Genomic DNA, 24,287 nt, shown 5'->3' on the forward strand with positions numbered 1-24,287 from the left:
GTCCTCCTGAATCTTATTCACTCCCAAAGAGACTGTTTCAGCTCTTATCGATGCAGTGCACCCAACTGTGAAATTCAGGGATACACCAGTTGCTTCTACCTGTCCTGTTACCAGTCTTGGGTCCTTTAAAGCTCCTAATGCCAAAAAGACTTTCACATTGCACTCGCTTTTCCAACTCTTTCTCTACGGAGATTGGAAAGACCCTGACAAGCTGTTTGCTTCTCCCAAGCGCTTATTGGCCTTGACCTGTTAGGGGAGGAATTTGTGCAAAAGTGGTCTATTCCCACTGTAGATTCGACCGTGTCCCACCTTAAGAAGGCACTGACTTATCAGGTAGAAAACAAGCTCTTTGGGAGTGCAGTAGGACCGAAATGCAGAGAACAAAAGTGCATTTCAACATCAGTAGATGTAGCTGGTAAGTTTAAAGTATTTTTATTGTTTTTCCTAAATTGTTTACCTTTTTTTCATTTGGTATTGTGGATGTTGCTATTAATAATTACTTACTAGATATTGGAATAATTTGTGTATTGTGCATTTCTGACTTAAGCCTAGTACACACTATCAGTGACAGCTCAGGTCGGTGCCTCTGTATTAACAATCCAATGTTAGTACAGCAATCTCCCCCGCTGGGCTATTGCATCCTGACAGGGGGACGCCCCCCGTCAGAACACTCCGGTCAGTGCTCTCAGCTATCGGCTGATCGGAAGCAGGTCAGCTGCTGGTCTTCCAGCATGCTCGCCCGACAGGACCAGCTGCCATACACACGGGCCGAATGTTGGACAGTTTTTATTGAATCGCCCGATGTCACCCAGCATTTGGCCCATGTGTACTAGGCTAACTATTGGGAATACTGGGTGTTTTCAATTAGCATAAGTAAAAAGGGAGAACTGTATTTCTCGTTGGTGCCTAATTAGTGTGGTATTTAAGAGCAGTAGCTTTGTAGAGTTTTCTCTTTGGAAGTGCCTCAGGACAGAAGTGCAGCTGACAAAATTGCATAATTTGAACAGCAGTTGTTTGAAGACAGGAGGAGTTTGAAGACAGCCAAATACATATTTTTAAAATGTCTGGTCTGGTTCAGTGCAATATGTCACTGGCAGGCAGTGTTCCAGCTCTCAGTTCTGGCTCACTCTTATTCCACCATACAGCCAGCAGAGACAGCAATACCAGGGGTGAAGACAGCTCAAGCGTGAGCCCTTGACCCTTTACATGCACCGGATTAATGAGCTACCTGATGTGCCTGGTTTTAACCTTCTACATATGAGTGATACTTATTGTATCTGCTATTAAATTTACTTACAGTCTACACTCAGAGGCGCCTGTGCTTTTCTCAGTTTTTTTCAGAAGCTATCAAGGCTGTGAGTAAATCAGATAGAGAATCTACAGGAGAAGACACGGGACCTCTGTGGTAAGAGTCAGCTAATAACTGGGTGTTTTGGGCCATAAAGTCTTGCATGACCAAGGTAGAAACCTTAGCCAAAAAAGCAAAGGAACAGGGCACACCCAACAGAGATAAAAAGGACCCCAAAGACAGAATAGACTTAAGGAGGCCAACACGATTTTTTGCTGCAGACATCAGGACCATCAGTAGGTATGCTACAAGCAGCCCTGGGTCATTATTAGAGTGTAATCTGAGGACACCTGGCGCAGCAGGACTATAGCCTACCCCCCCTCCACTGTGTCTAGAATCAGACATGCTACAACTGCGTGGCAACATAAGGCTGAGGATATGAGGCAAAACCCCTGGTATTCATGAAACCCAGACTAGAGGGTGAGGGTTGGATGGGAAGGAGTAACCAAAGTCACTACAGGTGGGAAGCAGAAAGGGATCAAAAAATCAAAGTTCCACATGGTCCTTTGCAAGTACAAGCAGCAGTGGGGAGATGTTTTTTCAACATTGTATGGTGGGAATAAAGTATGGACCATGCGTGCAACAATCAACCCAGTAGATGATGTAAACGTTGAATCCTACAGCGTTAACTCCTTCCATGGTGGAAACAGATGGGAAATGTGACATTTTAAAGATGCCCAGTGACCTATGTAAATGACTTACCACCCAGAGATGGCTCTACTGGCTTTTTGTCAAAGTGAATCTTCGGAGACAGGGTAAGTGCTGAGGCAATGCCAGCAGCTCTACACAAAACAATCCGTAGCTAATTTTTACTATAACGGAGTCTAGACTCCAGGCTATTCTTGCAACATCCAGCCCAGCAGGGTCCAGATGTGACACTCCAAAATACAGGCTAAAAATAACTATGCTGGATAGCTGCAATCGAAGAGACACATCCTAAGTTCTTGCAGTGATGTACAGAAGAGTCATTATTGAAGAAAAAAAAATATAAGACAAAATAAAGAAAAAAGCGTTTGCAAAAATAGGTTAGTCTTTACCACAGCAGAGCTGAAGAAAAGACATCCACCCTCCCAGAACTCCAGCAAAAAAACTGAGGCGTGCTGGTAGTAGGATGGGGTACCTTGAGCAGTTTTTGGTTTGCCAGTGTACAATTCTCTTAACCCCAAAGTTTACACATTTTCTGTACCCCTCAATGGACAAGAAAGGAAATAACATTATCTGGCTGAAAAAATATGTGGCAAACTACAACTAGAACACTTACTGGTCTAAAAATGTGAATATCCTGGTTTCTTGATACTAGATGAGAACTTTTTGCTATACAAGTTGCAGTCTCCAATTTATCACCCGTGAGCATCCAGATCTAATGAAAAAATAAAAATGTACAATAATAGTTAAATGTAGATACTGTATATACACACATAAAAAATATACAGACGTCTATATGGTTGACATTAAATAATTACATTTATGTTTAGGATAAAACTCCAGAGCCCTTACCTTTATCCCTGCATTTCTCAGCATCTCCAGAGTTGGCCTGACATCAGCTTGCAGTTGATCTTCAACACCGGTTAAACAAAGCAATTCCATCTCTCTCTCCAGACTCTCTACCACAGCTGCCACCTTTAATGTTCTGTCATGGATACTTAACTTGGCTTGGTTATATCGATTCTGAGGACATTTCACAAGATACTATTTTAGACACATTTCTTAGTCTTCAGTAAATTAAATATCCATAAATTTAAAATAACCTAAATAAAGTAAAACATGTAACATTCTACCATCACAATTTTACAAAGACAAACAATCATATTGTAATGACTGACCTAATTAAAAAGACATTGAATTGATATATATTAAGGGTCTGTATACATCAGCCTGTGTGTATTATGCTCTGTACTACATCTTCTCTGAAGAGCATCGTGTTGATCATGCTTTGATGTGGTGATGTGCCATGTTGCATTTTTAAGCAATACACAGCAATGCACACTTATGATGTGAACAGAACATAAACAGAACAATTGTTTTCTATGTGCCCTTGCATTGAGCCTGCATTGATGAAAGCATATTAACAAAGTCTAATGCACCTGTTGTGAAGGGGCCCCCTAAGACCATTCTCTTTATTTAAAGATTTACATCAGAAAATATCTATAGTAAATGACAGAATTTAAATATATGCAGTGAGCTGTAGCAACTGTCATATGCCAGATTATTTGCAATTCTGGTTAGCCAATCACTTGCTACATCATAAAACCAGGCTGTGACAACCTGACCACCTTCAACCAGCAATCTCTGAACATTGACGTAACTAGGATCCAACTGATGCATGCTATTGCATGAAATTTCCCAATTCTACAGTACAAACCCACCTAAACATCTCATCCTCCTGCTCTTAGTGAGTTTATTGTGTGCAGTACAATGCAGTCTGCTGACTCGAGGCTGCAGTAGTCCCACTCCCAGCCATATTTCTGGTGTGCAAGGGATTGTGAAAAGTTAATTTAAACACAAATGCCTTGTATAAATAAACTAGCAGAATTTAAGATACTTTTAATTATTTTCAAATAAGACAAGGAAGAGGAGGCGCCTCTGGGTGCAGACTTTAAAACAATTTATTAAAAAAGCAACAGCAAGGTTTGCACTCACATTTTAGAAGAAGGCCGGCAACGAGGAAAAACAAGGAAAACGAGGCTTGGTAGCAAACAATATCCGGGCGAGTACCGATGACGTCACATGATGTGCGACGCGTTTCCTGACGTCATCGGCACTCGCCTGGATATTGTTTGCTACCAAGCCTCGTTTTCCTTGTTTTTCCCCGTTGCCACCCGGCTTACATCTAGCATTTTTGGGACTGTACAGAAAAAAAGCTGCATATCCGAAGCTGAGAGAGATGACTCCACGGATCCTCATGATTGTTTTGGGACTATCCATGCTTATTACCTTCTCCTAAAATGTGAGTGCAAACCTTGCTGTTGCTTTTTTAATAAATTGTTTTAAAGTCTGCACCCAGAGGCGCCTCCTCTTCCTTGTTTTACAGTGCTTTCGGGATTATGGCTTTCATTCCCATCGGAAGGCTGCCGTGAATGTGGACTACTCACACTATTCCCATTATTTTAATCTGGTGTGTTATAGTACGGACTCTATGTTTTACATCCTGCTTTGATTTACTAGAGTTCATTTATGTATATATTTACATGATTGGAATTTTGCTGTTAATGTTTGCGCCGAACACTTGTTATATAATTATTTTCAAATGAAAGCAGCTAGACTAAATGCTGGACTTTACTGGAATTACTCATTCTAATCTGATAAAATACACATCAGCTACTTCATTTTAACCAAAACCCACAAATAACTTTACAGATTTGAGCCATGTTATAAATAAATTAGGTACCTGCTGCTAATGTACCCAAAAGAACAACTCTGTTTTCCTGAAATCAGCATACAGTAAAAATGCTTATTCCTGAACAACTTTCCTGTAACAGTATGAATAGCTAGCAAATACACTGGCAGATAAACCAGATAGCAGATAGTACTGCCAGCAGAGGAAGAGTGCTTGCACTTTTCTCACCATCACTAATCTGCTCCTATCACCCACCATTAGGTAATCAAGGGCTGCAGGAAGGAGAGCCACAAGCACCATTTCATCTCTATAAAAGCCCTTAGGATTTATTGACCATCGAAATGACAATTCATTGCCCCACATGCCCCAAATTATACCAAACAGGTAACACAATCCAATCTAGCAGAAACTGGAATTTTGTTAAAAAAAGAAGAAAATTTATTGAGTCACAACCATATGTAAAATATTAAAAATGGCCTCTGTGAAGAGCAACATTTATCCACTGCTCTGTGGTATTGTTGAATAAATCAACCACTGTAACAGGCATCTCGTCCAGACCACATCCTAGCAATAATGTTATCACGGCTACCAGCCGGCTGGTGGAGAAGGTCTTAGAAAGCCCTCAGCTTGATGTAATAGCTGCTGTAAGCGGAACCGCTGTAGGGGTCAATCCTGTAGAGGATGTGAATTCACTGTACCGGAGCCACAGCATCCAAGCTTCGGAAGCCGGAGGCAAGGTCACTAAGCCGTGCCGGATGTTGGCCCAAGCCTGGGGAACTGCTATGGATGGATGACAGGTGGAACGCACCACTGAGGCTCGGGATGTTGCTGAGACAAGGCGTTTCACACGTATGCACCTTATCAATTCTGGTGTGGCTTAATAAGTGATTTAGCATAGTTGATCTTCAGATTAGATAATGTTTGCAACCTTTCAAGGTCCTTGAGGAGATCAGGTAGTGAAATACAGTGAGGAAAATAATTATTTGATCCCCTGCAGATTTTGTAAGTTTGCTAACTTAGAAAATAATGAAGGGTATATAATTTTTATCATAGGTGTATTTTAAATTATAGAGGCAGAATATCAACCAAAAATCCAGAAAAAACACACGATACTAATGTTATAAATTGAGTTGCAGTTCAGAGAGTAAAATAAGCATTTGATCCCCAAGCAAAACATGGCTTAGTAATTGATGGAGAAACTCTTGTTGGCAAGCACAGAGGTAAGACGTTTCTTGTAGTTGGTTAACAGGTTTGCACACATCTCAGGAGGAATTTTGGTCCACTCTTCTTTCTTAACTGTCGCTTGGCAACTCAAAGTTTCAGTTTTCTATAGAATTAAGGTCTGGAGACTGGTTAGGCCATTCCATGACCTTAATGTGCTTCTTCTTGTGCCAATCATTTGTTGCCTTGGCAGGAAGAAGGTTCTCATCCAAGATTTTACAACACATGGCCTCGTCCATTGGCCCCGCAATGTGGCAAAGTCAGCCTGTACCTTTAGCAGAGAAACAGCCCCAAAGCACAATGTTTCCACCTTCGTGCTTGACTGTAGGGGTGGTGTTCTTAGGGTCACAGTCAGCATTTTTCTTCCTCCAAACACAACGACCTGAGTCAATGCCAAAGAGCTCAATTTTGGTCTCATCTGACCACAGCTCTTTCTCTCAGTCCTTCACTGATTCATTTAAATCTTTATTGGCAGACTTCAGACTGGCCTGGACACGTGGCTTCTTGAGGAGGGGGACCTTGCAGGTGCTGCAGGATTTCAATCCATGGTAGCATATTGTATTACCAATGGTTTGTTTGGTGACTATGGTCCCAACTGCCTTGAGATCATTCACAAGCTCCTCCCGTGTAGTTCTGGCTAATCACCTTTACTTTTCTCATGATCATCCTTACACCATGAGGCAAAATCTTGCATAGAGCTCCAGATCAAGGGTGATTGATTGTTATTTTGTATTACTTCCTTTTGCGAATAATCGCTCCAACACTTGTCTCCTTCCCACCAAGCTTCTTGCTGATGGTCTTGCAGCCCATTCCAGCCTTGTACAGGTCTACAATCTTGTCCCTGATGTCCTTTGATGGCTTTTTGGTCTTGCCCATGATGTTGAGGTTTGAATGGAAGAAAGAGATTCTGTGGACAGGTGTCTTTTATACATATAACAAGCTGTCATTAGGAGCACCTTCTTAAATTGACAGGACTAATCTGTGTACCACATGAGCACATACTGTAGCCAGTCTGTGTGAGCCAGAATTATGGTTGGTTGGTAGGGGATCAAATACTTATTTTACTCACTGAACTGCAATTCAATTTATAACATTTGTATCATGTGTTTTTTCTGGATTTTTGGATGATATTCTGTCTCTAACATTTAAAATACACCTATGATAAAAATTATAGACCCTTCATTTCTTTGTAAGTGGGCAAAAGTAAAAATCTGCAGTTTATCAAATATTTATTTTCATAACTGTATGTGGTTCTGAAGAAAAAGGAGAACGCCAACAGCCTAGGTGACTAGTTTATACTCCTTGTTCTTAACAGTGAAACCTTTGAGATTAGGGTTAGCCAGTAGCCTGTTGAGGAACAATTTCAGCGTCAGTACAGGTGGGACAAGGGGCAGCTCTGATGTGTTCTGTTGTTTATCCGAAAGGCATTCGACAGGTGGCTGTTGACTCTGGCTCTCGCTAATGGATGAAGTATAAGGCCAGGATACTGTTGCACATGCAGGAATGGAGCCCAATTGTCCGCAGCACTTCTGACATGTAGTCCCAAGCCACTCTGTCAAACATCTTTTCAGCATCTAGGGAAAGGAAGAACCCTTGTCTATTCTGTGTTGTCAGCTATTAATGTAGATTAAGAGCTTTAATAGTATTATCCCTGGCTTCTCTACCAGGGATAAAGCCAACTTGGTCCAGGAAGATTAGCGAAGCAAGCAGTGGAAGTAGTTACATTTTAGCATACATCTTAACATCCACATTAAGCAAGGAAATTAGACAATAGCTTGAGATGTGCATTTCATCTTTACCTTCTTTAGGTATAACTGTTATGTAGAGTTCTAACAAGTGTCTGGCTTTGTTGTGAGAGTTAGAGTGTTAAAATAAGATAGAAATCTCGGTGCCAAGTAAGTTAGAAAAACACTTCACTAGTATTGAACTGTCAGCCCATTGGGCCTAGGGCTTTTGCCCAGTCTCATCTATTTCAGGGCCATCAAACTCCTTTATGGAGAGGGAGCATTCTAATTTCTTTGCATCTTCGCATGTCTCTAATCCAGAGCTTCTGATTAAATGATGTATGATAGCTACTGATTACCATGTACACACGACAACATAGTATGGAAGTCAAAATCTATTGCCATGACACTCACCCTGTAAATAAGTAAAACGTGGTCACCTGAAGTTTCTCTGCATGACAATTATTAAAAAGAAAGTCAAAATTTTAAATAATATTCATAATTTTACTGTGTAGCAAAAGAGCCCCTGTTACCTATCAGGAAACACAAATGCCACTAGCTAAGAAAGTATATTCTGGTTAGGCTCGCAGTTGTGTTATTTCTTGCAACCACAATGTTTTGCCTACATTTTGTCACTTGATCACATAACCATTATTTTATTTATGAGAGTAAGGCTAGTCCTACACACACATCTCTCTCATTCATCCCAAACTAGAAAAATCAAATAGGTTCCTCCATCCACGCTAAACATCATGCTACTAGCTATTGTATTCTGACAGCCAGTGCCCACTGTTGTCAGAATACCTAAAAGGTGGCTGCATCAGAATGGATGTGGTCACTGTTTAGCCAACAAATTTTCAGGCTCTTTTAATTTTTCCAAAAGCTGTTTGTTGAGCCAGTTGATGTTTTTAGGGCCACCCTCAGATGGAATTTTATCAAACTGAGCAGGTTTAGGACAACAGGAATATCTGTAACAAGAACTATGAGACTGAAGAACCTAGCTAAAAAGAAGCAACAGAACACCTTGGTAAATGTACAGGTACGACTGACTGGTTAATAAATCAGTCCCTAAGTACTTCAGTATTTTATATGTATACTGTATATTTTAAAAAACATGTTCACCGTGATTATAATTCAGTAAAATATTTAACTGGCCAATGCATGTAACTGAAAGAGTTAAATGTTTTCTTCATACCTCAAAATCTTGATATTGTTCTTCTGATAAGGATTTTTTGGCAACTACCAGAGTACGTAGTCCTTCTCTAGCCATATTTCCACACTGCGAAAATAAAATGCAATACAGTTGAGTTATTCTTATGCGAGTAAGTTTGTTGCATCTTAATATCAGATGGTTTTATATAAGCTGAGCCCCCAAAATTATGTATTCGGCACACAGTGGTTTGGCTGTTTGAACGCTAGCGCTCAGTCTGGAATGGCTCCTCATGTGTAGCCAAAATGCTTCCAAACTATACATATATATCTACAGTACTGGGCGGCACAGTGGCCAAGTGGTTAGCACTTCCGCCTAGCAGCACTAGGGTCATTGGTTCGAATCCCAACCATGGCACTACCTGCCTGGAGTTTTCATGTTCGCCCTATGCCTGCGTGGGTTTCCTCCAGGTACACCCAGTTTCCTCCCACACTCCAAAGAGGTTAACTGGCTCCTGTATAAATTGGCCCTAGTATGTGTATATGTAATTGACAGCACTATATAAAAACCTGTGATAATTAAATAAAATATTTTTCAAAAGTTTTAGGCAGGTGTGAAGAAATGCTGTAAAGAAAGAATGCTTTCAAAATTATGCAGTTTAATTGCTTATTTTTATCAATTTACAAAATGCAAAGCAATGAAACAGAAGAAAAATCGAATTCTAATCAATATTTGGTGCGACTACCCTTTGGCTTCAAACCAGCATCAATTCTTCTAGACACACTTTCGCACAGTTTTTGAAGGAACTTAGCAGGTAGATGTTCAAAGTAGATATCCAAAGTAGATGTCCAAACATCTTGTAAACTAACCACAAATGTGGATGTAGGCTCTCTCAAATTGTTCTATCTCCTCATATAATCCTATACAGACTCGATGTTGAGATCCCGGCTCTGTAGAGGCCAACCCATCCCTTCCAGGGTTCCTTGTTCTTCTTTACATGGAAGATAGTTCTTAACGACATTAGCTGTATGTTTGGGATCGTTGTCCAGCAGTGGAATACATTTCGGACCAATCACATGCCTCCCTGATGGTATGGCATGATGGATAGGTATCTGCCTGTATTTCTCATTATTGAGGACACCATTGATCGGGCAACAAAGAGGACCATAGATGCAGTGGTCGGCCAAGGAAACTTAATGCAGCAGATCAGAAGAAAGACAAATCATGCTTACTTTCCTTTGATATCGGACGATGTCCAGTAGTGCCATCAGCACAAAACTGGTGGAAACCAGTAGGACTCAGGTACAACCTTCCACTATCTCGGGAAGTTTGGCCAGAAGGGATCCTCATGGAAGAATTGTGGCCAAAAAGCCATACCTCAGATGCGGAAAGCTAAGTGACTCAACTAAGCATGGAATTCTAGGAACCGGGGTGCAGAAAAATGGGGGCTGCACAATAATGCATTTCTGCAAATGTCCTAAATGCTGAGAAATACAGGCAGATACTTATCCATCATTCCATACTATCAGTGAGGCATGTGACTGGTCTCACATTTATTCCACAGCAGAACAATGACCCCAAACATACAGCCAATGCCATTAAGAATCCATCTTCCGCATAAAGAACAAGGAGGAGTTCTAGAAGTGATGGTTTGGCCCCCACTGTCACGTACCTGGTGGAGATCGAGCTGGAGAGGGGGCTTCCCTTGCACCTCCTGTCCGACACCCTTGGTAGTGATGACAGGGAGTGAAGGACACAGAGTGGCACGAGGGCCAATGTAGTGGATAGTGCTGGCTGGACCTTGGCAGGAACCAGGTGGCTGAAGAGCGCTGGGCAGGCTCTGAGAGCTGGAGCTCTTTATCGCTGGGTCAGCAGATGGAGGTGTAGCCGGGATGTAAGCCAGGAGGTCATCAACAGCCGGACAAAGCAGGTACCGAGACGAGAGATAGAGACGGGCCACCGGCAGTGTTTGGTACACAGACGGGCAGCAAGGTACAGGAACATCAGGCAGAAGCAGAGTCAAACACAAGCTGGGATCAGGTAGGCAGGCGGAGGTCAAGGAGAAGGTTCAGGTGAAGCCAGATTAAGACACAGGAGGCTGGAACAGATCAGGTAAACAAGCACTAGCTGAAAGACCACTCAGCAATGTTCATGTGTCAGTGTTCAGTTTAAATAGGTTTACTTGGCGCCCATACGTTCACGTGCGCACGCACCTGTGTGCTCCCGCGCATTGGCGTGCACCTGTGCCAATACATGTCTGGTGTTCCCCTGCTTGTGCGCAGATGCGCGTCTAATAGCCGGACTTCTCTTACATTGCCCCCCTCCCAGTGGGCAACCTCTGGATGCCCATCTGTAACCTCTTTTCGGGGTGAGCCTTGAAAAATGCCTGTATCAGTCTCTTGGCATGAAGATTGGTCTCTGGTTCCCAAGAGTTGTCCTCAGGCCCGTAGCCCTTTCACTTGATTAAAAATTGGATCACAATCCTTCTCTTCCTACAATCCACAATTGTCTCGACCTCGTATTCCTCGTTACCATCGATAATAGTAGGTGCGGGCGGATGTCAGGCACGATGTCGGGCTGGAAAGCTAGGAAGTACCCGTAATTTGCAAAAAACGGGGCTTGTCCTGTGGCCGAGTGAACAGCATCATTGTAGGCGAATTCTGCCAAGGGTAAAAGAGATGCCCAGTCATCCTGGGCAAAGGATGAGAAACACCGAAGATACTGTTCCAACGTCTGGTTTGTGCACTCGGTCTGGCCACTCGTCTGGGGTTGATAGGCTGATGAGAAACAAGTCTCGATCTTTAACATCTTGCACAGGTCTCTCCAGAACTTCAATGTAAATTGTACCCCTCGGTCGGAGGTGATACTGCTGGGTACTCCATGGAGTCTCACCACTTCCTTGATGAAAGCACAAGCGATCTCTGTTGCAGACGGGGTTCCTAACATGGGGACGAAATGGGCCATCTTTGTTAATCTGTCCACGATCATAAAGATTGTGGTGAATTTTTCAGAAGGTGGAAGCTCAACGATAAAATCCATACGGATCATCTCCCAGGGTCTCTTGGGAATGGGCAATGGCCTTAACATGCCCCAGGCTTTGGTTTTATCATTCTTGCTTCTGTTGCAGACCACACAGGTACCAACATAATCCTTACCATCAGAGCTTAGATTTGGCCACCAAAAGGTCCGCTGTACAAGCTCCACAGTCTTGGTTACCCCAAAATGTCCCGCCAAGGGGTGGTCATGGCACAGGCTTAGGATCTTGGGGTGCAAGCTTGGGGGTAAAAATACCTTTTGGTTCTGCAAGAATAGCCCCTCCTTTTCCTGGAAACAGACACCTGGTGGTTGAACATCCCTTGTGGATGCCTGTTTAAGTTGGGTGATTAGGTCTGCTTATAGCAACAGAAAACTCTGGGCTGGCAGGATTGTTTCTGTCTGTTGATGTCCTTCCTCTTCTGGATACATGTGTGATAACGTGTCGGGTTTGCCATTCTTGGAACCCGATCTGAAGGTAATATGGAAGGAGAAACGGGAAAAGAACAGTGCCCACCTGGCTTGACGTGGCCTCAATTGTCTGGCAGTTCTAAGATACTCGAGGTTTTTGTGATCGGTAAAGATCAAAATGGGGTGCGCCGCTCCTCCCAGTAAATACCGCCATTCTTCTAGGGTTGTCTTTATGGCTAGTAATTCTCGGTCACCCACATCGTAGTTCTTCTCCGCGGGACTGAGTTTCCTTGAGAAGAAGGCGATGGGATGCAACAGGGACTTCGTTCCTCGACGCTGAGACAGGATGGCTCCCAAAACATTTTCTGAAGCGTCCACCTCGAGGACATAAGGTGATGCGGAGTCTGGGTGCTGCAGAATGGGCGCTGAGGTGAACAGAGTCTTTAATTGGTCAAAAGCTGCTTGTGCTGCAGGTGTCTGTGAAAAACGGGTGTTTAGTCCTGTAAGCTGGGTGATAAGAGAGATGATAGAGAAATCACGTGACATGTGACGAAACGTGTCGGAAGGAGCCAGTGACGTCATCCGATACATAGTGTCAGCGGTGAGAGGAAGGAAAATGAAACTGTTCCTGATTGTTTCACAAGCGCTGTTTATTCTTCCTTTAAAATGTGAGTGATTATGATGCGGATGCAGATGATCTTATAAAGTAGCTTCATTGCGCAATGATATTTCTCTTCTTTTTGTCTCTTTGCAATATTTTAATCACGAATTGGGAGGATTTAATTCACCATCTAATAAGCCTCAGAATTGCAGGGCTGAGATGTGCAGCCCCGTTTTTGGATTGTTTTATTAAAGAAATCGGCTAAAACTGTTGAAATGGATGTTTTTTTCTCTGAACATATGGAGAACATTTGTTTGATTTATTAAGGATTGAGATTAATATATGTTTGCTGGTATTATTCTTCATATTTTCTTCTGAATTTTACCTGGATGTTTTATGAAGACAGCTATGGTTTTGCATTTTTAATTAGTATCAATATTAGGAAGTTAATTATTAGCGCACTTATATATTTATTAATTAGTTTATTTCAGTGTCAATCAGAGCACCTTTGTCACTTAAGAGCTGCTTTTAATTATTTGGTAATTTCCTATTTTTCACCCATTTTTTATTGAGGATTTTACCTTTCATTGAGGATTGTGGTTATTATATATTTATATTCAAGTCCCTGATATTTGCACATTTTTTCACTATTGTATTTATTTTACATCATTTACTATCCACTCAGCATATCAGCGCTTTAGTACAATTTTTTCATTCCCCCCGTAAGAGCATCCTTTTTTCCACAATCTTGTTGGATACTTCCCATGCAAGAAGTGTAATGTATGTCACTATAACACACGAGGACGACATAAGACATTACAGTTTAAATTGGCTACTACTAACCGTACATATGACATCAAACACTTTTGCACATGTGCCACAAAAAATGTGGTATATCTGCTTACTTGCCCTTGCGGCAAGCAATATGTGGGTAGAACAATCCGTGCTTTCTCTGTAAGGTTTAACGAACATATAACCCTTATCAAAAAGGGTGACATTAAACATAATGTCCCTAGACATTATCAAGAGTTCTACAACTTAGACCCCAAGGGTACTGAATTTTTAGTCATTGACAGGTACATTCCCCCTTGGAGGGGCGGGGCAACAACCAGGGGCATGTCGCGCTTCAAAACTTTTTGGATCTATGAGCTTCAATGCCACTCCCCCTTAGGTTTAAATATCGAGTGGGACATTAACGCATTTATTAATAAGTCATGAAATTAATTATGCATATTACACTTTTCTGTCTGTAATGCAAACTTTTTGAATTTTTTTTTAACATTTTCTTAAAATTTTTTTAGTAAATGCATTTTTCACATTGATTTTACATTTTTCCTGATTTAAATAATTATGTATTATTAATTGTATAATCAATTGCATAATTTTTTATAACTGGGGGCTTTACGATAGCGACCAGTCCTGTGATTGCTTCATTTTTAAATTTCTTTCATTCAGTTTTTCCATTATTCACTTTTTCAAACATTTATTTTGAATGGGATTATTCGCTTAATTTTTTTCAAAAATGTATGGTGGCATCACCATTCTTTAGCTTCCTGTTGATGACGCGGCGTACACATCAGCCGCTTTGTTTTTTTCAGAGCGAGGGTCTAGTGGGGGCGATATAGGCGGGGTAAGTGCTGACGTCCGTATAGGGCGCTTCGCGTGTCATCTGATTTGTACACTCTATTGAGTGATTAGAGCGAGGCTTGAACAGCATTGACCCGCCCCCTTAGTATTCTATGGGATATTCAACTCAACCCAGATTGAGGCTTGGAACGCACGCTCCAGCACCATTTTGCCAAACAGGAAGTGCCATGTTAACATGTCTGAAGCACAGATTGCAATCACTGATGGGCATTTACATGATTGGAGGTCTTATACTTTATATAAACGCAGTGGCTACGGCAGACTCATACCCCAGATGATGTGTACAAGCCCTGAGGATGTCATTGCGTTGGTTATACTGTACATTATAAGCGCTTTATACACCTACTAAATGTGAAAGTTTCCTATTGTATTAAACGTATTTTACTGGCTCACACTATGTGGAGGTTCTTCTTTTTTGGCTGTACTGTTTGACTGCATGAGAGGACCTAGCACATCACGCTGGCTATTTCTAAGGATTGCTGTTCTGTGTTGATCTCTTAACGAATGGACCTTCTTCCACTCTGATCATGATTACAGGTGCTGAGGTTCCATGCATTGATGTTTTACACCACAAGCCTTGTTAACTTGTTGAGCATAAGCCCATTTGAGTCTTCAGTAAGCCTTCACACAACCGGTGGTGGTTCCACTGCTGTTTTTTCACTCAATATTGACGTCACTTGGAAATATTTTTCTTGGTTTAGAAGTCATCCTCTTCACTACCTTTTTTGGACTGTTTTCATGTTGTATTTACTTCTGTATGTTAATATATTGACTTATTGAACATTGGATGTCCTGTGACATTCACGTCACTATTTTATATATTTACTTATATTTTATTTTATTATTGGTTGTAGTCATTTATATTTCACATATTGACTTTTCACATCACTATTCTATACAGTGTTGTAGTCATTTACATTACACACATTGATTTGTCACATATGAATGTGTAGAAGTACAAAATTCTTTATTTATTAATATTTTTTTCAAATCATGAATGTGTAGAAGTACATAATTCCAATTTCTGTGGTCACTCACATTCTACTTCATTGTTTTTACATATTCACGTTTGAGCGCTGCACATCATTTTTATATATGTACTTTTGGCCCCCACAGAGCCCTGATCTCAACATCATCAAGCCTGTCTGTGATTATATGAAGAGACAGAAACATTTGAGGCAGCATTCATCCACAGAGCATATGTAGTTAGTTCTCCAAGATGTTTGGCACAACCTACCTGCCAAGTTACTTCAAAAACTGTGTGCAAATGTACTTAGAAGATTTGAAGAATTGATGCTGTTTTGAAGGCAAAGGGTGGTCACACCAAATATTGATTTGATTTGGATTTCTTTTCTGTTCATTTACTTTCTATTTTGTTAATTGATAACAATAAACTATTAACACTTCTATTTCTGAAAGCATCCTTAATTTACAGAATTTTTTCACACCTGCCTAAAACTTTTGCATAGTTCTGTATGTGTATATACCGAAGGATGTAAATACGGTACAGGTTTGGCAGTTGGGTTTAAGTCTGGTGCATTATATTCTGCCAACCACACTATCACTATCTTATATTTATCTAACATTTTGCTTAAAGAAACTCATGAGCAAGACATAATATTTAGTATATTGTTTTATAAATGCTTTTGTACAGAAGAGTTATTCTTTAGCTACACTATGGTAAACTACAAGTCAGCCAATCTTAAAAAGAATTTTGCAAGTATTCAAAATAAAAAGAGTGCCTTAGGCACTAGGTTTACCTTTTTAACAAGAAATGTAATTTCTAAAGCGTGCATGCAGTGCCCACTGGAAAATAAAATCCAGTGGTACTGCAAGGCCAGAAAATACAATAATTCTAAGTAGTAACCATTCTGATTTGTTGGAATTAGTTTGCTGATCACTGTGAACAGCAGCAGGTTGTAGGGAACTGTGAAAGGTGGGGACTAAAACATTGAGGAAACCCAGGCAGAATGTGTTTTATTTAAAAGAAAATAAAACATTTCTGGTGTAATGCTCTTACAGTATATGCAGAATGTATCCAACATTGCATATTATATGCAGCTGAAACCAACTATTAATGATGTAACTATATCATCTATTGTGTATTAGCTAAATACATAAGTGTAATAAATGTCACTGGTGAAAGCAGTATATTGATTTGACCTAATATTGTTTAATAAATTAAGCCGAGTTTTTTTGCCTACAATTAATTATGTATCATTATCGCTAAAAGTAATTTTTATGACATTTTGCTCAGTCTTCAGGGAGTTTAATTTAATCATGCCTCTGATTAAGTGAAACTGGCCTGCAGCATATATTGATTTATATTGCCAATACCATCATCAACATATGCATGGTGATCACTCTATTATTATATTGTCAGGACAGAGGGTTAGTTTAAGATGATTACAGAAAAACAAAGCCTGTAAACAAGCTGTGAACAAAACACATTGGGAACTGAGGACAAACCTTACAATGGCATATATTCACTAAGCACATAGTATATAGAGAAATTATACACAGTTTTTTTAGAGGTGTACCTAAAAATGTTTTTTATTTATTTATTTTTTGCCATTGGTAAATGATACCAGAATAGGTAGGGACCACATGGGAGAAATTCAATATACTCAAAATTATCTTTTAAAACTGTGAGAGGAAACCAGAACATCCACCAGAACTATGCTGCCCTTCTCATGTGCAAGAGACAATAGGTTATGTAATTTGTGGTATGCAAATAGAACACCAGTATGCTTAAAAATAACAGCAGCCTATCAAATTATACTGTATATTTACAGTTTATGTAAATATCCATTTGCTATTAGATTTTGGGGCTCAATGGGTAAAACAAGTTGTTTACAACCAATCTGAAAGTATGTGCAGGCACCTCATGAAAACACGTTAAAAAGATTTACAGTACTATTATTATCTAGTCCCACATAAAGTGTGCTCCCAGTTCCATATTTCCATAAAAAGGGTGAAGCTAGCATGTTGAGCCCATCATACTTCCCAAGTGTCTGTACAACATAGGCCATCAGTCACCGTGACTACACAATCTAAAGCCTCTTCCACACCCATAAACATACTAAGGGCAATTTAAGAACAAGTAAAATACCAGAAACTAGCATAACTAATGCACATGAAAAAATGACAGCTGGTGATTTACTTTGTTTCTTCTATTATCCCTTTGTGACTGTAATGCATTTAATCTCTATTTCCCTAACTCGTAAATTAGACTTTCTAGACTTCTGAACTGTGGACACTGTAGAGGGTGGTGTCTGCCATCATGCCCCTCCTCCCTCTATTTAAAGCACTGCTTGTAAGTATAGTGTTAAGATTACAAAAATCCAATTGCAAGACTTACCTCCTCCTCCAACCAATCATTATACTGAACAATGCCAGCCATGGCAGCATCAGCACCTTTCATATAGAATGTGATTTCTCCGGAAGACTCTTCCTGAAAAAAATACAACACAATAGTGTAGTTACAAGTAATCTATCAATGTACATATAGTTATGTTTGTATTTCTGATCATAATGCAATTTTGTATTTTTTTTTTATTCAATAGTTTTTATTGTTATTTATGCATAAACATTCAATTGTTTGCGGATGCAGCCGCTAAATGCAGGATGAGCATTCATGGTAAGTAACATTATGTGTGTAGGTATATTGTAGATACAGGTATCAAGTAACATGTAACATGTACTTAGGCACGTTAGTTTTCAAGATATCAAGTTGTAGGCACTCAGAGTATAACTTCATAAGCAGAGTCATGTTATCTGAACAATGGATAACAGATCAGCACCGACTATATTGTAGGTGAAACAATCTCAAACAGTAATATGTGAACAGAAATGAAAATGAACAGTAAATGAACAGTAAACAGTAAATTGTCTTCATTTAGACTGGAGACGTTCTGGATCCGAAGGTGGATACCTAGAGGCCCACAGTCCCCACATGTGTTCGAAAGCACAGAAAGAACATATGTGTGGAATGAAAGATTTTTCACACAAATAATATTGTTGGGTAACATTTTCAATTTCTGACGGGTTAGGAGCTAGGTCTTGTTTCCAATGCCTAGTGAGAATTAGCTTGGCAGAGAATAAAATATTAGCTACTATTCCCCTTAATTTCGGTGGAAATTGGTCAATATCTATGTTAAGTAGGGCTAGAGTTGGGTTCACAGGGGTACCAAGATAAGTTAGCTCTTTTCAGCCCAGGAGTACGGCAACTTTTCCTTCAATCTGGATACTTTATGGTTGGGAATGTCCAAATTAAAAATTAAAGATTTAGTGTGACTGACCTTGTAATATGATAATTGACTAAATTCTGTCAAAATATCATGGGCTTTAGGGTGAGAAATATGTGAATTTTTTAGCATCAGAATCAGTGTTGTCAACCCAAAAAAGTAAAATTTACTGGCAGGACCCCAAAATTTACAAACACCACCAATTTTTTTTTTTTTTTTTACTGGCAGAAATCATGACATTTACTGACAAAGCCAGATTTTTTTTTTTTACTGGCACTGCAAAAAAGTACCTACAATGCCTGTTTTCAGTGCTAAACAGTGCAAATATCAATATGTAAACTATAAACATGTAGCTAGCGCTATTAGCAATGTGTTTAAGTTAAACAAAAGTCAAAAAACATATTTCTTCATTTACATGATACAGAAGGGGGTCAGAGGCTGTGCGTACATGGTACAGGTGGGGGGGCAGAGGCTGTGTGGACATGGTACAGGGGTCAGAGGCTGTGCAGAGTACAGGGGTCAGAGGCTGTGCGGACAGAGTACAGGGGTCAGAGGCTGTGCGGACAGGGTACAGGGGTCAGAGGCTGTGCAGACAGGGTACAGGGGTCAGAGGCTGTGCAGACAGGGTACAGGGATAAGAGGCTGTGCGGACAGAGTACAGGGGTCAGAGGCTGTGCGGACAGGGTACAGGCGTCAGAGGCTGTGCGGACAGGGTACAGGCGTCAGAGGCTGTGCGGACAGAGTACAGGCGTCAGAGGCTGTGCGGACAGAGTACAGGGGTCAGAGGCTGTGCGGACAGAGTACAGGAGGGGGTCTGTCTCTGTGGATGGCTCTGCTCCTGCTCAGTTGCTGTCTATCTGTCCTCCCTCCTCCATACTTGGCTCAGTATAGCACAATACCCATCTGAGGTGACGTCTGACCTGGATGGATGGATAGAATTTGAAGCGTCTTTCCTTTTCTAGACCTTATGGGTGCTCTGAGCACCAGGAAGCACCTCTGCATTGTGACATCAGGATCCTTCATGTTGTTTTGCTGCCAAGTAGCAGGACAGTGACTCTGCAGTATGCTGATTCCGGGGGCGAGTGCCCACTGACATTGACCCATGTTATGTCTAGCTGATAGGTACCCCCCACCACCTGGCACTGCACGGGTTACAGGCACAAAGTAAGTGTCATCTGCGGGGGGGGGGGGACATCAGCAGGCACAGGCCTCATCGACCTCCCCAGACCCTGCTGTGGTGAGGCGCAGCCGAGAACGAGTGCCAGCTATTCAAAAATGGCGCCAGGTGGTGACGTTACATCACTGCGCATGCACCCGCCCGAGCGTGTACGAGCTCTCCCGAGCCCGGCAGGCTTTGAAACGGCGCATGCACAGTAACACTGTTGGCCTACAGCCATCTTTTTTACGGGCACCGCTGCTCGTAATGGATATTTACGGGCACCTCAAAAATAGGGTGAAATTTACGGGCTGCCCGTAAATTAACGGGCAGTTGGCAACACTGACCAGAATGATGTCATCCGCAAATAGGTAATAATGTGGGGTTAATCTCGAAATATGAACCCTCTTAATTGTGGATCTGAGCAGATTCTCTCTGCTAAAGGTTCTATTACTAAATTAAATATTGTGGGAGATAAGGTACATCCTTGCCTTGTGCCGTTTGATATGAGAAAGGGCTTGAATAACATGTTTTCTGTGTACACCTGCGCCAAAGTTGAGGAGTATAGTGCCAATACTGCTGATAGAATGGAGCCTTGAATACCAAACTTCTGCAGGACTTGCGACATATAGTTCCAATGTACTCGATCGAATGCCTTCTCAGCATCAATAGGAAGTAGCAGAGAAGGCATCCGTCATCTCTCCGCGAAATGAACAATGTTTATTACTTGTCTGGTAGCGTCTGATGTTTGCCTGCCAGAAACAAATCCCATCTGGTCTGGTTGTATCAGTCTGGGCAACACCTCTTTTAGTCTTTGCGCCAGGAGTTTGGCATAGATTTTAACATCTACATTAAGTAGAGATATGGGCCTAAAGTTAGCAGGGCAATCAGGGTTCTTCCCTGGCTTTGGTACGGTGACTATGTTTGCCCGCCGCATCTCAGGAAGAAAAGATGACCGAGTTGCTGCGACGGAAAACATAGTTTGAAGATAGGGGACTAGTTTAGAGCTAAATGTCTGGTAGTACTCTCCCGAGAAGCCATCTGGTCCTGGTGATTTTCCACTCGGCACGAACTGCACAGTTTTAAGTATTTCAGGTCTTGAGAAGGACGGTTTAGATGCCCAAGTTCCGAAGGGGTCACTAAAGGAAGGTTTCGTTTATCTAGAAATGTGGAAATTGAGTCACCTGTGGGTTATAGAGTGATTCATAACAGTCTGCGAATGCATCTACAATTTGCTTGGGGTTGGACACTTTTTGTTTGGTGTGTGCGTGGTATAAAAATTTATTTTAGCCTTAATTCTCTTTGCTTTGAGTCCGGCTGCAAGAAATTGTCCTGCTCTGTTATGGGAGGTGTAATATTTTATCTTGAGTTGTCTAAGCATACGGTCATGAATCCCTTGAATCAGGGAGCGGAGGTCAATACGTAACTTGGCTAATTGAGATGCTTTAGAAGGGTCTGGTTTGTCGTTCTAGTTCATCGAGTTCAGATGTTATCCGTTGCAAATTGTCGGCATGGAGCCCTTTAGCGCGTGCACCCAGCTGTAGCAACACCCCTCTAACATATGCTTTGTGGGCATTCCATGATGTAAATATATCTACATCAGGATTATCATTTAAGGTAAAATACCTCTCTGGGTGTTGGAGGGCCTTTTCTTTAGTGGTAGGATCATTGAGCAGTTTGAGGTTACAGCGCCACACTGAGGTTGGACACTAGGGGGCTCCCTCCGTGATCGTGATAGATACTGCAGCATGGTCGGACCACGTGATGTCAGCTATATCGGAGTGGGAAACCTGTTGAAGCAACCATTTGTCCGCCAGAAAGAGGTCAATTCTAAAATATGGATTGAATCTGGGGGCGTAGTGTGAGTAATCTCTTTCAGACGCATGTAGGCATCTCCATACATCATACATCTCCTCTTTTAGTAAGAGGTTGGCTAGGGAGAATAAATTGGCTTCCTGTTTGAGGTAGTGTCTAATTTAAGGTCTATGACCAGATTCAAATCACCTGCTACAATCAGGTTACCTTGTTTATGCTTGGCTATACATTTGAAAAGTTTATGAAAAAAGGAGCCATGCCTTGTGTTAGAAGTGTACACCCCTACTATTGTGTATAAACGTTCATTAATATTATACACCAGTAAAACATAACTACCTTCTTTGTCTATAATTGAAGAGTTTAGTTTAAAGGATACCAAGTTCTTGATAGCTATCAGAACTCCACTTTTTTTGGAGGAGAATTCAGGAGGAGAAAAGCTCTTTCATTGATTACACTGTTTGTAACATGATCTGTGAATGGGGGTGAGAATCCTGCAACTCATCAGACTCACTCCTATTCACAGGTTATGTTATAAGCAGTGTGATGAATGAAAGTACTTTTCTCAATGGAGAAGGAAGGAGTGGGTGTGTCCCCTTTGGACCATCTGAATTGCTATTCTGCCTGAAAACCAGAAGCTCTTAACCACAGCAGTGCCAGAATTTCAGAGTAAGGAAGAGAACAAGGCAAAAAATGGGCATAGAGTCCTTGTTAGAGGAGCAAAGGCAATGAAAAAACCTTATTAAAAGAAGGTCTGGACTTCCGTTGTGGTTCAATCCCCTTCTTGGCCTGTGAGAGGAGTGTACTCTTGCCTCCCGTGACGCTCCTGATGATGTCATCCAAGGTAGCAGAGAAGAGACGGTCTCCCTGGAAGGGCAGATCCATCAAGACCTTTTTAGAAATCTGATCAGCAGACCAGCATTTGAGACAAAGCACCTGTTGAAGCACCACCGCCAAGACGTAGCGCTTGGAAAGGAGCGGTGCAGCATCCAAGGACACATCACAAATGTAATTGAGGCCCTGGACCAACTGATCCGCCACATTCAATTACACCAAATTCACGTGTCCCGGGGATAAACTTTACCGCCAAGCCCTGGCCCATTCAGTAAGTGTCTGAGACACCAGGGATATCGCCAACACTGATTCTGCCCAGCGGTCTGCAGGATCCTTAACCACTTCAATACCAGGCACTTATGCACCTTCCCGCCCAGACCAATTTTCAGCTTTCAGCGCTCTCACACTTTGAATGAAAATTACTCAGTCATGCTACACTGTATCCAAACAAAATGTTTATCATTTTCTTCTCACAAATAGAGCTTTCTCTTGGTGGTATTTAATCACCACTGGGTTTTTCATTTTTTGCGATATAAGCAAAAAAAAGCCAAAATTTTGAAAAAAACATACTTTTTTTTAGTTTCTATTGTAAAATTTTGCAAACAAGTCATTTTTCTTCATAAATTTGTGCCAAAATTTATACTGCTACATATCTTTGGTAAAAATAACCCAAATTAATGTATATTATTTGGTCTTTGTGAAAGTTATAGAGTCTACAGAATATGGTGCCAATCACTGAAAATTGATCACACCTGATGTACTATCTCACCTGAAGGCCTATCTCATTTCTTGAGACACTAACAAGCCAGGTAAGTACAAATACCCCCCAAATGACCCCTTTTTGGAAAGCAGACAGTCCAATGTATTTACTAAGAGGCATGGTGAGTTTTTTGAAGCTGTATTTTTTTCCCACAATTCTTGGGAAAATTAAGATTTTTTTTTTTTTTTTACACAAACTGGTCATATTAACAGGTTATTTCTCTCACACAGCATATGCATAATTGCAACTACACCCCAAAATGCATTCTGCTACTCCTCCTGAGTATAGTGATACCACATGTGTGAGACTTTTACACAGCCTGGCCACATACAAAGGGCCAACACTGAAGTAGCACTTTCAGGTGTTCTACAAGCATAAATTGCACATATCCTTTCTCAACCACCTATTACACTTTTGAAGGCGCTGGAGCACCAGGACAATTAAATTGTCCACAAAATGACCCCATTTTGGAAAGCACACACCCCAACGTATAATCTATGAGGCATAATGAGTCTTTTGAATGGTTCATTTTTTTCCAGAAGGTTTTGAAAAAGTGGGAAAAAAATGAAAATGCATTTTTTTTTTACACAAAGTTGTCCATTTATAAGATATTTCTAACACATAGCATGTACGTAGCAAAAATGACAACCCAAAATGCATTCCTCTACTCCTCCTGAGTATGGCGATACCACATGTGTGAGGCTTTTACACAGCCTGGCCACATACAAAGGCCCAACATTGAAGTAGCACTTTCAGGCGATCTACAAGCTTAAATTGCACTTCTCATTTCTCAACCACCTATTACATTTTTGAAGGCCCTGGAGCACCAGGACAATGGAATTGTCCACAAAATGACCCCATTTTGGAAAGAAAACACCCCAACATATAATCTATGAGGCATAATGAGTCTTTTGAATGGTTCATTTTTTTCCCGAAGTTTTTGGAAAATGTGGAAAAAATGAAAATGCATTTTTTTTACACAAAGTTGTCCCTTTATAAGATATTT

At 41.0% G+C, this 24,287-nt stretch overlaps 1 protein-coding gene across 2 annotated transcripts in view; it reads right to left on the reverse strand.

Annotated features, from left to right (window-relative positions):
- Window positions 1–24,287, reverse strand: part of ATP9B (ATPase phospholipid transporting 9B (putative)) — a 581,467-nt gene that overhangs the window by 58,042 nt on the left and 499,138 nt on the right. For both annotated transcript variants that reach the window (XM_073631215.1, XM_073631214.1), the window contains exons 17-20: window positions 17,834–17,926; window positions 8,826–8,909; window positions 2,846–3,016; window positions 2,610–2,708 (exon numbers count right to left, since the gene is read on the reverse strand). In XM_073631215.1, the coding sequence (XP_073487316.1) occupies window positions 2,610–2,708; window positions 2,846–3,016; window positions 8,826–8,909; window positions 17,834–17,926 (447 nt within the window). The remainder of the gene's footprint in view (window positions 1–2,609; window positions 2,709–2,845; window positions 3,017–8,825; window positions 8,910–17,833; window positions 17,927–24,287) is intronic.

This window comes from Aquarana catesbeiana, linkage group LG05, assembly GCF_042186555.1.
Source record: "Aquarana catesbeiana isolate 2022-GZ linkage group LG05, ASM4218655v1, whole genome shotgun sequence".
Classification (NCBI taxonomy): Eukaryota; Metazoa; Chordata; class Amphibia; order Anura; family Ranidae; genus Aquarana; species Aquarana catesbeiana.